This window comes from Loxodonta africana, chromosome 24 (genome assembly GCF_030014295.1).
Source record: "Loxodonta africana isolate mLoxAfr1 chromosome 24, mLoxAfr1.hap2, whole genome shotgun sequence".
NCBI classification, from domain to species: Eukaryota; Metazoa; Chordata; class Mammalia; order Proboscidea; family Elephantidae; genus Loxodonta; species Loxodonta africana.
This window is the reverse complement of record NC_087365.1, coordinates 34,743,158-34,757,641: the sequence shown is the minus strand read 5'-3', so window position 1 is coordinate 34,757,641 and position 14,484 is coordinate 34,743,158. Positions and strand designations below refer to the sequence as shown.

Below are 14,484 nucleotides of genomic sequence, written 5' to 3'. Positions count from 1 at the left end.
ATGCCCTTGGCATCTCCCCTGCCTGTACCTGAATCCCCACGGGAGTCAGCTTGCCCTCTGCGAGCTCTTCCTCGAACCCCCTCTCACCGGTCCCGAAGCTCGGCCTTCTCCAGATCCCCTTGACTCTTCAGGTGTATTAACTCCTGGCTCTTCTCCTGGGCTTCCTTCTCCAGCTCCTGGGTCTTGGCTAACAGCAGCAGCAGCTGGGCTGGCTCACTCCCGTCTAGTCTCCCAGATCCATCAGATTCCCGAGACTGTGTTCCCATAGTCAAGCGCAGACAACAGGTCAACAGTGACCCTGAAAGCCTCATGTGCTCAGCCTTTAGTTCCGTCAGATCTCTGAGTACAAATAAGGAAGAGAGCAGACTCCAAGACAGACCAGGGAAGGGAACATGGAGGTCAGACCCAATGAGACCTGAGGAGTATGTCTGGGAAAAGTCATCTGAATCCAAAAACCACTGGTTGCCATCAAGTCGCTCCTGACACATGACAACCCGGTGTGTGTCAGAACGGAACTGGGCTTCACAGGGTCTTCAATGGCTGATTTTTTGGAAGTAGATTGCCAGGACTTTCTTCCAAGGCACCTCTGGGTAGACTCAAACCTCCAACATTTTGGTTAGCAGCTGGGTGTGTTAACCATTTACACTACCCAGGGACTCCCAGTTACTCAAGTACCCCAGATAAAGCCAATCTCCCTAATGTCCTCCTTATGTCTTCCCACCAAATTTTCCCTCTCCCCTCCATACCACTCTGATGCTCCCTTCTACAGCAGCCCACCATCATAAGTCCACAATTGGTAAGTGCAAACCTTCTCCCTTCTTATCCCCACACTGACCTGTCAGTGGCTGACTTCATTTCCAGGAAGTGGCGTCGAAAGGTCACCACCTCCCTCCATAGGCTGAGAAGGCGACCATGCTCCCCCTTCAGATAGTCCTTGAAGAACTATGTGTTCAGAAACCCAGGTCATACCAAAGGGCAGAGGACTATCTTTTGCCAACATAGGAGTCTTAGATTTCTCTTGACTATTGGGGCAGGGGGCAGGAACTTACAGGAGATAATTACACACGGCAGTTTATATTCATGTTGTGTTGAAGGGTTTAATAAAGCTGGCAGTGGATCAAAAGATCTGGTATGGGAATATGGCCTACTTCTCACCTAGATCAGAAAAGAAAATTTCTCCCTAAAGACGTCAGGAAATACCATTACCCACAGGCACACTTGTCCTGAACACAAGAGGAATTTTAGGCAGGTGCCATTAGTATGTTGCGATTGTGGCTTCTAAGAACAATCGCTACCACGAAACCACATCTTTTGATGTGCTGTGACATCACCTGGGCTATAAACACTGGAAGCCACACACTGTGAACTACTTTCTAAGTAAAACGTCAGTAAAGAAAACAGACATATGTATATCTATACAGTCCTGGTGGCACAGTGGTTAAAGCGCTCAGCCTCAAACCAAAAGGCCAGTAGTTTGAACCCATTGGCCATGGGAGACAATGTGGCAGTCTGCTCCTGTAATGATTACAGCCTTGGAAACCCTATGGGGCAGTTCTACTCTGTCCTATAGGGTTTTTATGAGTGGGAATCAACTCGATGGCACATAACAGTAGTAAGAATATATAATGTGTATGTGTGCGTGTACACGTGTATATATACACACACACAAACACATGTGCACGTGCAATAGCAAAAAAGACTAGAAAACTAAATACCAAAATGTTGTCATTAGTTACCTTCAGATGGTGAGATTATGGATGATTTTTATTTTATTCTTCATTTTTTCCTGTATCTTTCAAATTCCTTATAATAACACATATTACTTTTATAATTGGGGGAAGGCAAAGGAAATGACAATGTTGCACTGCTATTCATAATGTTTTTCCTGGCTAATTCTTTTCAGGAGCAGATCACTGGGTCCTTCATCCTAGTCTGTCTTAGTCTGGATGCTCAGCTGAAACCTGTCCACCATGGGTGACCCTGCTGGTATTATTTATACCGGTGGCACAGCTTCCAGCATCACAGCGACATATAAGCCCCCACAATATGACAAACTGACACACACATGGGGGTAAAAAGGAAATAGTTGCACATGCTTTAATCTATTTCCTTTCAGGAAGCTTATTTGCTTCCTCAGGAGGCTGGGATCTCAGAGGTAATGTGGCATTGTAGAGAGAGCCAGACACATCTCTGTTGGACTCCAGGCTCTGCCACTTCTTAGTTGAGTGACTTAAGGCACTACCTTCTCAGTCTGTTTACTCAACTGTAAAATAAGAACAATAACTTCTACATCTCATTAGATCGTGTGAAGATAAAATAATATATATAACAAATGTTAGGCGCTAAGCACAGTGCCTTACCCTCACTAGCTGCTCAAGAATTGGGTGCTATTACCTTTATTATCATAGGGTTATAATGAGAATTAAGTGACATAACCTGTGTAAATCACCCAGCATGATACCTGGCACGAAGCAAAGGCTTAGGAAACATTAGTTTCCTTTAAATGGGATCTAAAAATGTCCCAAGACCCATATCTGGTCTTTCTTCCCCCTGCAGACCTCCAGACTAGGGCTCAGTAAGCTTTCAGGTCCATCAAACCTAAGCTAGTCACTTTTGCAGGAACAGAGTTGCTTTGAGTGTCATGCATCTGCCAGCAAAACCTAGACTAGGCAGGTTAAGGCCAGAATCCAGCTAAGGGCCCAGGAGACCAGAGCTGCCTGCATGGGTTGTGGCAGTTTCCACCCAAGCCCTGAAGTTAATCCCTTCCAGCACTACCACGGCAATGCCCGGAGTGTACAGCCCTCTTCTCACATTCTAGCTCCTATTCCGCCTACCTCCTGCTCCATTCTCCACTGGCTCTCCTTCCTCATTAGCTCATCCCGGGCACGGCTCCAGTCCACTGTCAATTTTTCCACATCTTCCCGAAGGGCTTTATTCACCACATCAGCTTTTTCCATGTGCAGCCGAAGCTGGGTGTTCACCTCTGCTAGACTCTCACACCTGCACTGGGGAGGGGTGGGAGCAAGGGCAAAATAAAAGTCTGGCTCAACCCTTGGATCTCATGGAGTAAGATGACAACCATTGGAATTTTCCACTGGCAGGAATTACAGGCTCAGGCTGAAGTCCATGGTGTTAATCCATGTTAGCCCTCAGGACAGAGGTTTCCCATCAACCTTGTCCACCCATCAGCCAATCACCCAGGCCAGGGAATTTGGGGTCCATCACCTCTGTTGCTCATCCTCCAATCGGATTAGCAGCTGTTCCAGGTTTGGCTCCTCCATGCTTTCCCACCTCTGAGGGATCGGCCCCTGGCCAGACAGAGACAAGCTTTATTTACTTCCACAGAGAACATCACTCAGACCGACTCCTTAATGCCCCTTTGACACCAGCCTACTTTCTTTTTATTATCTCTCCCCTTTGTTAGCAATATTCTTTTCTCAATCACTGAATCCTGAAAGCAAATCTACTGCATTTCTCTTTCCCAAAATAAACCAGTGACCCCTTTTGAAAGATGACATTTGATAGTGAGAAAAACCTTCAAACTAAGAATCATAAGATACCTCTTTCACTAACGTCCTTGACTTCCATTACACTAAATTTTGGACCTTGGAAAATTACTTATCTTCTCTGGGTCACCATACCTTCAGCTACAAAATAAAGGTGACAGCACGTCCCTCAGAAAGTCGCTTTGTACATTAGGTGACATACGTCCGTAACAATGCCTAATAGTGCCTGGCCTACACATAGAAGATGCTCAGTAAGTTTTGTTTTTTTCCTTCCTCAGAGAGAACTTTTCTGAGGAATATAGCAGAAGGTGCAGAGAGGGAGCTGGAACAAAGACAAAATTGGGTTTTTCAAAGCCAGTTCTACCCAGTCAGCAGCAGAAATAAATCCCTGGGCCACAAACATGTTTTTCAGGCCCTCAAAGAAACACATTTCTCTAAGACAGATAAACACTGACACCTGCTGGAGGAGAAATGCATTTCTCCCCTCTAAGTCCCTGGGGGTGGCCGCTAACCAAAAGATTAGTGATTTAAGTCTACTCAGAGGAGCCTTGGAAGAAAGGCCTGGTGACCTACTTCTGGAAAGTCATGCATTGAAAACCCTATGGAACACAGTTCTATCCTGACACACATAGGGTCACCATGAGATGGAATCACCTTGATGGCAACTGTTTTTTTCCAATTTGATTACGTTTCCTGAAGCTGAATTTCATCCTTAGAGAGCAAAGGGTCAGAATCTGATGGGCTGAGAATAGCCAGGTCCACTGGAGATATCTGGGTGATAAAGCTCTCCAGGACTGAAAAAAGAGTGACTTCTACCAAACATCCCCTTATCCAACCCCAGGCTCCCTCAGTCAGCAAATGAAGCCTAACAAGTATATTCACTTAGGTCTCATGGGGAGCACAGAACTCAACCTCACTTACCCCAGTGGCTTCCAGCCGCTTCTCCAGGTCTTGGCACCAGTTCCGGTATTGCAACACCTGTGGCAAATAGAGCCGGCCCTGGGTAATGGGCACAGCTGGCACAAACAGTCCAAACCAAAGAAACCCACTGACATCAGCCTTTCCCCAGGATCTTAGGTGAATCTGTTGTGTATAGGGGAACTGGGTGACAAGAGTGAGGAAAGGCTATAGCATCTTATAGCTTCTACTTGGGCATTTAAATAATACCTTTAAATGCCTCTTGTGTCGGCTTTGGAACCAGAATACCCAGGGTCAGGCCTTAGCTCCAGACTAGGAGAGCACATGTGAACAACTAACTTAACCTTTGAAGACTAATCTTTAAAAGGGATCTAATACACAGCTCATGTGGCAGGTGTGAGCATCAAAGGAGAGGCTGTGTATAAAGCTGGAAGGTCTGGATTCCCTACCTCGCCAAGCTAGGTCTGGGCCATTCCCACCACATGGTTCTGCCTCCTGCAACACTTATCCCAACTTGGCACCCAGCTCCAGGGGGCGCTCTTCTCGTTTCCCCTCCCAGAAAAGGCGGGTGCCTCACCTTGGCCTGCAGCTTCCTCACAAGGCTTGCTTGCCTCTGCTGGGCCTCCTGGGAGCTCTTCAGCTTTCGCCAGGAGGCTGCCTGGTTCTCTGCCATCTGCTGCTGTAGTGCCAGCACTTGCCCCTCCAGCACCAGCTGCAGTGACTGGGGCTTCATGTTGTTCAGCTCAGGGCCTCCTGTCTCCATGGGGGCCAGACAGGCCACAGGCTCCTAGGCAGCCACAGGCTGTTCACCCCCAGCAGGGTCTCTAACCATTGCTGGGCCACCTCGACCTCCTTTTGAGCTGGGGGCCAAAGCACACGATGGAGTTGAAAGAACTATCTAAATGACTCAGATTTATTCAACAAGCACTCATGAAGCCTGGCAAAGCTGGGTTAGAGAAAGTAAACAGGCTCTGTTACTACAGGACTCCTCAGAAGCTTTAAAATACTCATACTCTTTAATATGGACCCTAATCTTTAAGGGAGTCCAGGGTGATGCAAACGGTTGACATGCTCAGCTGCTAACTGAAAGGCTGGAGATTCGAGTCCACCCAGAGGCACTTCAGAAGAAAAGCCTGGCGATCTACTTCTGAAAAATCAGCCAACAACCGGTTTACCAGTAATCTCTAAGGGGGGCAACGATGAGCAGCATTTCCCAAATTTATTTGACCACGAGACAAGCTCTGCACCAGGCCAACAGCTCCTGGATCACCATTGTATCCCTAGCACCCAACACAGTGCCAAATTAACATTTGTGAAATGAAGCATTGAAGGTGCTCTTAGTCTTGCAGCGGAGACAGATATAGTCATGGTAAAATGTGGTATGTACAAAAATAATAGAGAGATCGCGGGATGATATGGGAACGCTAAGGAAGTGCAAAGAAACCCTGGTGGTGCAGCGGTTAATGCGTTCAGCTGCTAATCAGAAGGTTGGTGGTTTGAACCCACCAGCCGCTCTTTGGGAGAAAGATGTGGTGGTCTGCTCCCATAAAGATTACAGCCTTGGAAACCCTATGGGGCAGTTGTACTCCGTTCTATAGGTTCGCTATGAGTTGGAATGAACTCGACAGCAACGGGGAAGGAAGGGCACTTAGCACAGTCTGGGGGGCTGTGAGCTGTGCGAATCATCATCATCATAGCTAATACTTGCTGAGTGCTTCTACAGGTCAGTCACTTTGTTAAGTGCTTACACGCATTACGTCATTTAGCATAAAAAAAAAAAAAAAACCCTAGTGCATTTAGCATAAATACCTTGAAACCTTCCAATGCCTTTCCATCACACTTTAGGATGTTATAACTCCTGATATGTAGATGAGGAAAAAGGCTTAGAAGGGCTAAGCAACTTGTTCCAGGTCACACGCTGGTATTTAGTAGACTGGGGGTTTGAACACAGGTAGTCTCACTCTCTGACAAAGAAAACAGGTGGCAGGTATTCCAGGCAGGGAACTCAAATGAGAGGGAAGAAAGAACCCACTGCAGCAGGATGACAAACCTTTCTCACCTGCCAAGAGCTGAGCCACACAGGACAGCAGGCCACAGGCAGGCAGGGGAGGCCAGCCGAACCTGGGAGAAGCAGAGGAACAGCTCTAAGGAAGAATTTTGGGTGCTTGTCCAAGCCCTGCCTCCAATGCTCTGTGACCTCAGGTATGTCGCTTCCCTTTTACTCCACATCCAAAAATGAGGGCATCCAGCTACATGACCTCTGAGTCTCTCAAGTCTCTAAATCCCATGATAATCCTATAATAACAATGGGAGAGGGGGGAGACGACAAACAGGACAGGTTAGAGCTCTCATTTTATTAGCCCTGAGACTCCCACCAGCAGGGTTAAATAATGTCTATAATTCCAACCACCTACCAAGAGACTGGAAACCCTGGTGGGATAGTGGTTAAGTGCTACGGTTGCTAACCAAAGGGTCAGCAGTTAGAATCCACCAGATTCTCCTTGGAAACTCTATGGGGCAGTTCTACTCTGTCCTGTAGGGTCACTATGAGTCGGAATCGACTCAACAATACTGGGTTTTGGGTTTTTTGGTTTTACCAAGAGACTGCTATATACAGGAAATACAAATCTAACGTTTGCACACACAGAGGGATTTTCAGGGGCCCCAAATCCCTTTAATGCACAAAACTGTTCATCTCATACATTCTGACTCAAATGCCACTTCCAGGGATGCTCTCCCAGATGTATCCCAGGACGACTCAATCACTTTTAAGGCTGATTTTAATATATGTCCTATATTACGTTTTATCATTATTATTTGTCTAATTTCTCTACTAACCTGTGAGTGCCTCAAAGGTGGGAGCTGTCTTACTCATTTTAGTCTTTAGTACCTCGTCAACAATACAGAATGAAGAGATGTGTGTGGGTCTCACTCCTAGCAGATATAAACCCTTGGCCAGAGGTTACAAATCAGTGGCCTGCGGGCTCTTTTCAACTATTGTGTGATCCACACGATGGCTTTTAAAAATTTAAATTAAGTGCCAACATTTACTATTGGGAGAATGCATATAAAAATCCAAATCTCTGGCTCCAGAGGCCCCCACTGCCTATTCTCTCCCTCACGTTGATACCAGATTCCCACTATCATTTATCATCGCACTTGTGCGTTGTTGTCTTATAAGAGTTACAGAGGAAACCTCACTTTACTCATTATATTATCTGCTGGGCAAATGAACATAGCTGAGTTTGCAGAGCCTGTATTAAGCAGTAGGGAAAGTACATAAAGCAGGAAGAGGAGGGTGACACCAATATGGCTTGAGGGTACTAACACCCAAACTGCCTCTTCCTAGTCTATAATCCAAGGTAATACAGCCTTCCCACATACCCCAAACATACTCCTTTTCTTTCCTTCCCTTCCACCAAGGCTAGTCAGCCAACTCACTATGGCTCTGTGAAATGCTGGCTCTGCTGAATTAAATGGCACTCAATCCCTCTCTGCCACCTAGGTACAAACCTCCCAGGAAACTGCTCTCTATCCCAGGATTTCAGCAACACTCTACCAACAATAAGGGTACATCTTGGTTGTTCCAAGGGAGGTAGGAAGCCTTTTCTCTCCTAATACTGTGTGGGTTGGGCCAGGCTTTTGCACACACAGTGGGAGTTTCAGGGATCCAAAAGTCCCCTCAAGGAGCCCTGATGGTGCAACAGTTAAGTGCTTGACTGCTAATCAAAAGGTTGGTGGTTCAAAACCACCCAGAGGCTCCACAGGAAAAAGACCTGGCAATCTGCTCCTATAAAGATTACATGAGGTTACTAGGAGTTGGAATCGACTCGATGGCACCTAACAACAACAAAGGTCCTCTCACTCTCCACTGAATCCTTACTTCCAAATATTAGGTTGAACCACATGAAACTGCCAACATTCACCCATACTTTCAACTACAGAAATGGCAATTTCATGAAGTTCAATCTAATATCTCCATAAGCAGCCCTGTTGAAGTTCCCAGAACTCTCATTTCAAATCCTCTTTTAGAATAAGGCTGCTATGAACACGCAAATATTATTTGGGAAGGTGATATTATGTTAGTAATGCTTCAGCAGAAAAACGGAATTATATGGTTATTCTACTTCAGCAGATAATTAAAAATTTTGAGAACTATTAGACATTTATTCCAATCCTCTCATTTTAAGGAAACAGAAACCTACGTAGATGAACTAATGTCATTTTGTTCATATTTTATATATATGTACCACTTATCTCAAAAAGTGACTTGAAATTGTAGCAAATGTACCATACTAATGTAAGATGTTAATAAAAGGGAAAGCTGAGTGCAGGGTATATGGAAACTATAAGATGTAAATCTAAAACTATTCTAAAAAATAAGTTTATTGTAAAAAATGATTTGAAGTGTTCTATGATTGTTGTTGTTAGGTGTTGTAGAGTCGATTTCGACTCATAGCAACTCCATGTGACAGAGTAGAACTGCCCCATAGGATTTTCTAGGCCGTAATCTATATGGAAGCAAATCACCAGGTTTTTCTACCGCAGAACTGCTGGGTGGGTTCCAACCACCAACCTTTAGGTTGGCAGCCAAGCATTCAACCCTTGTGCCACCAGAGCTCCTTGTTTTATAATGAAAGCCTCTAAAAATTCCCATAAACTATGAAACTGAAAATTTGCTAAGACAAGAATAAAAAAGAGGGAGAGGACAGAGAAAAATTACATCAAGAATCTTTCTGAAATGGAGCTTTAGCTCTGAGCTTCCGCAAGATGCAGTTCTGCGTAACCATAAAGGTCGGCAGTTAGACTCTGCCAGCCACTGCCTGGAAACCCAAGGGGGCAATTCTACTCTGTCCTATAGGATCACTGTGATTCAGAACCTACCAGATAACAACAAAATTCTTTCTTTTTATGGGTCAGATCACCAAGGAATAAACTAGCAGAGCTCCAAAGGAAAGGTAGGTTTCCATGTCTCTCAGAAAAGAAAAAGGCTAGCAGCTGGCAAATGGTTAAGAGACTGGGTTGCATTCAAATGAGATAATGGGTGTCAGTGTACTTTGTAAACTGCACTGAACAGATGTTATCATTACTGCAGGAAAAGGAAAAGATTCACTTCTTTTAAACATGAATTTATCCCATAAACACTCACGAAGTCCAACCCAGTATCAGGCACTCCGCCATACCCAGACTCCGCCATTGTGGTACTGAAATGAACAAAACCTACATCCTAATTTTGCTGGAATCAGTCTGAGAAGGTCCAGACCCTTGCTAAAGACCAATAGCCACAAAGCATAGGAAATGACAGAAGAGTGATATAAATTACACAGCTAACCCCCCCCCATCCAAAATACTCCAAAAGGAGTACTATCTAAATAAAAAGTATCCAAAGTTAAAAATAGAAGCGACATCACTTAAACTTGGAGTAGAGGCGTAAAGGTTACCAGGCCCAAGGCAGGGACAGGTATTGCTAAATATAATCTGTCACATAAAGCAAAAAGGGGGGAAAAAAAACCCAAAACTCAAAGGCACAGACAATTTACTCTCCGAGCAAAGGAACTGCATATACTTGTCTGCAGAAATAATTTGTTTGAATCTTATTCCATTAAAAAAAAAAAAAAAATTAGCATGCAGCTCCTTATACCAATCTCCCAGCTTTCCTTTGGAGCTCTGCTAATTTACTCCCTGGTGGGTCTGACAAAGTGTTAATAAAAGAGGCTCCATTCGAGTTCCTTTGCTGGCTCCTCATCATCTCCCCAACTCTAAATGTTGGAGGCCCCAGGGCTCAGGTCTCATACTTCTCCTTTCCATCTACCTTCATTTCCTAGGAAATCCTAGGAACCTAATTTCATGACTTAAGATAGCATCTGTACACTTACACCTCCCAAGGTTACGTCTCCATTCCAGACCTCCCTCTGAACTCCATATTCCGTTGTTGTTGTTGTTGGGTATTGTCGTGTCTATTTTAACTCACAGCAACCCCATGTGACAGAACAGAACTGCCCCCATAGGGTTTTCTTGGCTGTCACCTTCACAGAAAGAGAGCACCAGGTCTTTCTCCCAGGGAGCTGCTGAGGTGAGTTCGAACTGCCGACCTTTTGGTTAGCAGCTGAGTGCTTCACCACTGCACTACCAGTGTTCCTTCACATTCCTATACTAAATCCAAATATCTATTTAACTTCTCCACTTACGTGTCTAAATGTCATTTCTCCATTAATTTATCCAAAAGTGAACTCCTGCAACCTTTCCCATCTGAATAAATGGCAATTCCAACTTTCTGGCTGCTCAAGCCAAAAGCTTTATAGTCATACTTATTCTATTTTCCCACACCCTATAACCAACCTATCAGCAAATCTCTTGCTGGCTCTACCTTCAAACATTCCCAGATCCTATCACTTTTCAACCCCACATCACCACCATTCTAAGCCAAGCCACTCTCTCTTGCCTGGTATGGAGGCTTTAAGGTATATCCACAAATTCTTTGATATTCCTTCCTTCAAGAGGTGGATCCTAATCTTCTCTCCTTAACCTTAACCCTGGGTGGTACAAATGGTTAACACACGCTGCTAACTGAAAGGTTGGTGGTTTCAGTCCAACCAGAGGTACCTCGGAAGAAGGGTCTAGTGATCTACATCCAAAAAATTAGTCATCGAAAACCCTGTGGAGTACAGTTCTACTGTGACATACACAGGGTCACCATGAGGTCTGAACCGACTTGACAGCAACTGATTAAACCAAAAAAACCAGACCCAGCGCCGTTGAGTCGATTCCGACTCATAGCGACCCTATAGGACAGAGTAGAACTGCCCTGTAGAGTTTCCAAGGAGCACCTGGTGGATTCGAACTGCCGACCCTTTGATTAGCAGCCGTAGCACTTAACCAGGGTTTCCAGCAACTGATTAGGTTTTTAAAATAAAGTGGAATAAAGAAGAATAAAGTGGAAATGACTTCCAAGACAAGCTGATAAAAGGACTCCTGCTCCCTGCTAGCTCTCTCTCTCCTTCTCTCTGATCATCCGCTCTGGGGAAAGCCAGCTGCCATGTCTTCAGGACACTCAAGCATCCCTGTGAAGAGGCCCTGTGGCAAGGAACTGAGGCCTCCTGCCAACAGCCCTACGGATGAGCCAACTTGGAAGCAGATCCTCCAGCCCCGGCTGAAGCCTTCAGACCACCACAGCCCCAAGTGACAACCTGACTCTAACTTTATGAGAAATCCTAAGCCAGAATCACCCAGCTAAACTGTTCCTGGAATCCTGACCCAGACACTGTATGAGATAATGTTTGTTGTTTTAAGTTACTCAATTTTGAAGTAATTTCTTGAGCAGCAATAGATAATACACCTGAATCACTTCGAGAGCTTTCTAACTGGTCTCTATGCTTCTATCTTTGCTTCCTAATTTTTTTTTTCCTCAGCAGAACAGCCAGATTGATCCTTTTAGAACATAAAACATTGTGCTGCTTAGAACCCTCTGAATGGCTACTCAAGGGTAAAAGCCAAAATCCTTATAATGGCCTAGACAGATAAACAGATAGCTGCCATCCAGTTGACTCCTCGTCATAAGTCAAGGCAACTGTATGTACAACAGAGCTAAACATTGCCCAGTTCTGCATCATCCTCACAATCGCCACCATGTTCTAGTCTGTTGTTGCTTACTGTGCCAATCCATCTCACCAAGGGTCTCCCTCACCCTTATTGGTCCCCTATTTCACGAAACACAGTATTTTCCCCTAGCAATTGATCCCTCCTGATGCTGTGTCCAAAGGAATCAAGTTAGACAGTGCTCTGATGTGATCAATAAGGTCTTCACTGGCTAATTTTCAGAAGTAGGAATCCAGGCCTTTCTTTCTAGTATGTCTTACTCTGGAAGCTCCACTGAAACCTGTTCTCGTAAAGACTACGCACTACAAAACCCTACGGGGCACTTCTACTCTGTCACATGGGCTGACTATGAGTCGGAATCGACTTGATGGCACCTAACAAAATCATAATGGCCTACATGGTCCTAATTATTAGACCCAGTCCTCAATTGTTTTAATTCCATTTCCTATTCCCCTCCTCTTTACTCACACCCCTCCAGCCACACTGCCCTCCTTGCTGTGCACGCCTGGAACGCACCAAGCACACACCCACCTCACACCCACCTCAGGGCCTCTTCCCTGTCATCTTCTTGAATCGTTCCCTCACCACCTTCAGATCTCTGTTCAAATGCCACCCTCTCATTAAGTTGTTTTCTGACCACTCAGTATAAACCAGCACCACCTCTCCAGACACACTGGCATTTCTTTTTCTCTTCCGTGCTTTATTTGTCCCTACGTGCTTGTTTATTATGTGTCTCTTTCCCACCAGAATGTGAATTTCACAAGCACAAAATGAATACTTTATTGGCTGTTGTATTCCCAGTTTCTAAAACAGCGGCTGGCACATAGCAGGTGCCCATTAAATACCTGACTGCATGAATGACTGAATATAAGGACATTGGGTAACATGATCCATAGTGTCATCCATGGCCTTGCAAAATGCTGATAGGTCTATAACCCTTTAAAAGGCAAAAAAGAGGCCTTTAACCTGGGGTCTATAACCAGGGACTATGGATCTAATCTACAGTTTGTACAGCACTTGACTCTCTCACAATTACCTGTAATCTTCATTAAAACCCTTTAATATAAAATTATTTTCCTCATTTTACAGACGAGGAAACTGAGGCTCAAAATGAAAATATAACTGGTCAGTGGCAGAGCAATATGATTCCAAACTCTATGCTCTCTCCATGACATTCGCCTGCCTCCTAAAACACAAAATATGAAATTATAGCTCTGGTGAGGGGCATTACATGTAAGGTGTGAGATGGTAAGGTCTACATATGCAGCTCTCTGATAGAAAAGGTGCAAAGAAAGAGTGTGGCTGAAGGAACAGAGGGAGAACCAGCAGGACAACAAATTAGGTTCTCGTCTTAGTTCTGTCATGAAATCACTCTGTAAATTTGGGAACATCAATTCTCTTCTCTGAACTTTCTCAGTAAAATGAGGATCAGAACGGTGGTCTCCATAACTCATGGGGTTGATGTGAATAGCCACAAACACTGACCAAACCCAAAGGCAATCTACTGAAATTTTCACATGCCCTGGGGACAGTCTAGAATTCATTTCCCAGCTTCACTCACTTGTTAACTTGCGAGACTCCAGGCAAATTGCTTAACCTCTGAGTGCCTCAGTTTCTTCGTGTGAAAATGTGAAGACAACACACCAACTCATAGAATTGCTGTGAGGACTACGTGGGCCTTGACATGTAATGCATTTCGTAGCAGCTGACACTTTGTGACTATTCAGTTATTATTAGCTATTATCACCATCATCATCACGTGCTACACCCTGAGATATAGAGAGGAAAAAGGCAAGGCCTAATGCCCCCAAACAGCTCATGGTGCATAAAATGAGCAGGAAAAGCAAATCGGTGCAAAGCGTGCAGGAATGGAGAAGCAAGGTTAACTGAGTCAGGGGAAAGAGGGTGGGAAAGGTTTCGAGAAAGTGATACTTGAGTTGGGTCACGAAGAACCACAGTTCCACAGCGGGGGTGGTAGCGGGATTGGGTTTTCAGACAGATTACTGCAAAACCTCAAGGGCACAGGGAGCGAGATGCGCCGGAGGGTGCCGTGCCTTATCCTGACAATCCGGGGGTTTTTGGCTTTTGGATATGAGGTTTGGGAAGCTCCCTTTCTGCGTGGACTGGAATCCCGAGTGGTGGTGGCAGTGGGAAGCTAAAGCAAGCCAGCCGGGAGCCCTAGGACAGGTCCCAGTCCCTCTCTGGGCCTCGGTTTCCTCCTGGGTAACGGGGGGCTGCTGCCCGAACGGGATTCCCTCGGGCGCCCTAGGCGGACCGGCCTCTAAACCTCGGACCGTTAACCCAGGCACCTCCCGCCTGCCCTCGAGGTACCACCTCACCACGATCGGCTCCCGGGGACTCCCAGCGAGTTCCTCAGTACGGGAGCAGCTGGACCTGCCGCAAAGGCCCGGCGGGGGCGGGGGCCCACCACCCCGCTGAGCCCCAGGCCCCGCCCCCAAACTCC

General features: G+C 45.5%; 1 protein-coding gene across 15 annotated transcripts in view; it reads right to left on the bottom strand.

Annotated features, from left to right (window-relative positions):
• CEP250 (centrosomal protein 250) overlaps window positions 1-14,484 on the bottom strand; it is a 53,769-nt gene extending 39,285 nt beyond the window's left edge. For 3 of the 15 annotated variants that reach the window (XM_064276016.1, XM_064276027.1, XM_003411522.4), the window contains exons 1-9: window positions 14,360-14,483; window positions 6,484-6,719; window positions 6,234-6,388; window positions 5,002-5,284; window positions 4,428-4,484; window positions 3,226-3,308; window positions 2,835-3,000; window positions 836-942; window positions 88-339 (exon numbers count right to left, since the gene is read on the bottom strand). In XM_064276016.1, coding sequence (XP_064132086.1) covers window positions 88-339; window positions 836-942; window positions 2,835-3,000; window positions 3,226-3,308; window positions 4,428-4,484; window positions 5,002-5,187 — 851 coding nt within the window. In that variant the 5' untranslated portion in view covers window positions 5,188-5,284; window positions 6,234-6,388; window positions 6,484-6,719; window positions 14,360-14,483. Of the gene's footprint in view, window positions 1-87; window positions 340-835; window positions 943-2,834; window positions 3,006-3,225; window positions 3,309-4,427; window positions 4,485-5,001; window positions 5,285-6,233; window positions 6,720-14,354 lie in introns of those variants that run through there. The other 12 variants (XM_064276028.1, XM_064276021.1, XM_064276018.1 and 9 more) reach the window with 12 other exon arrangements.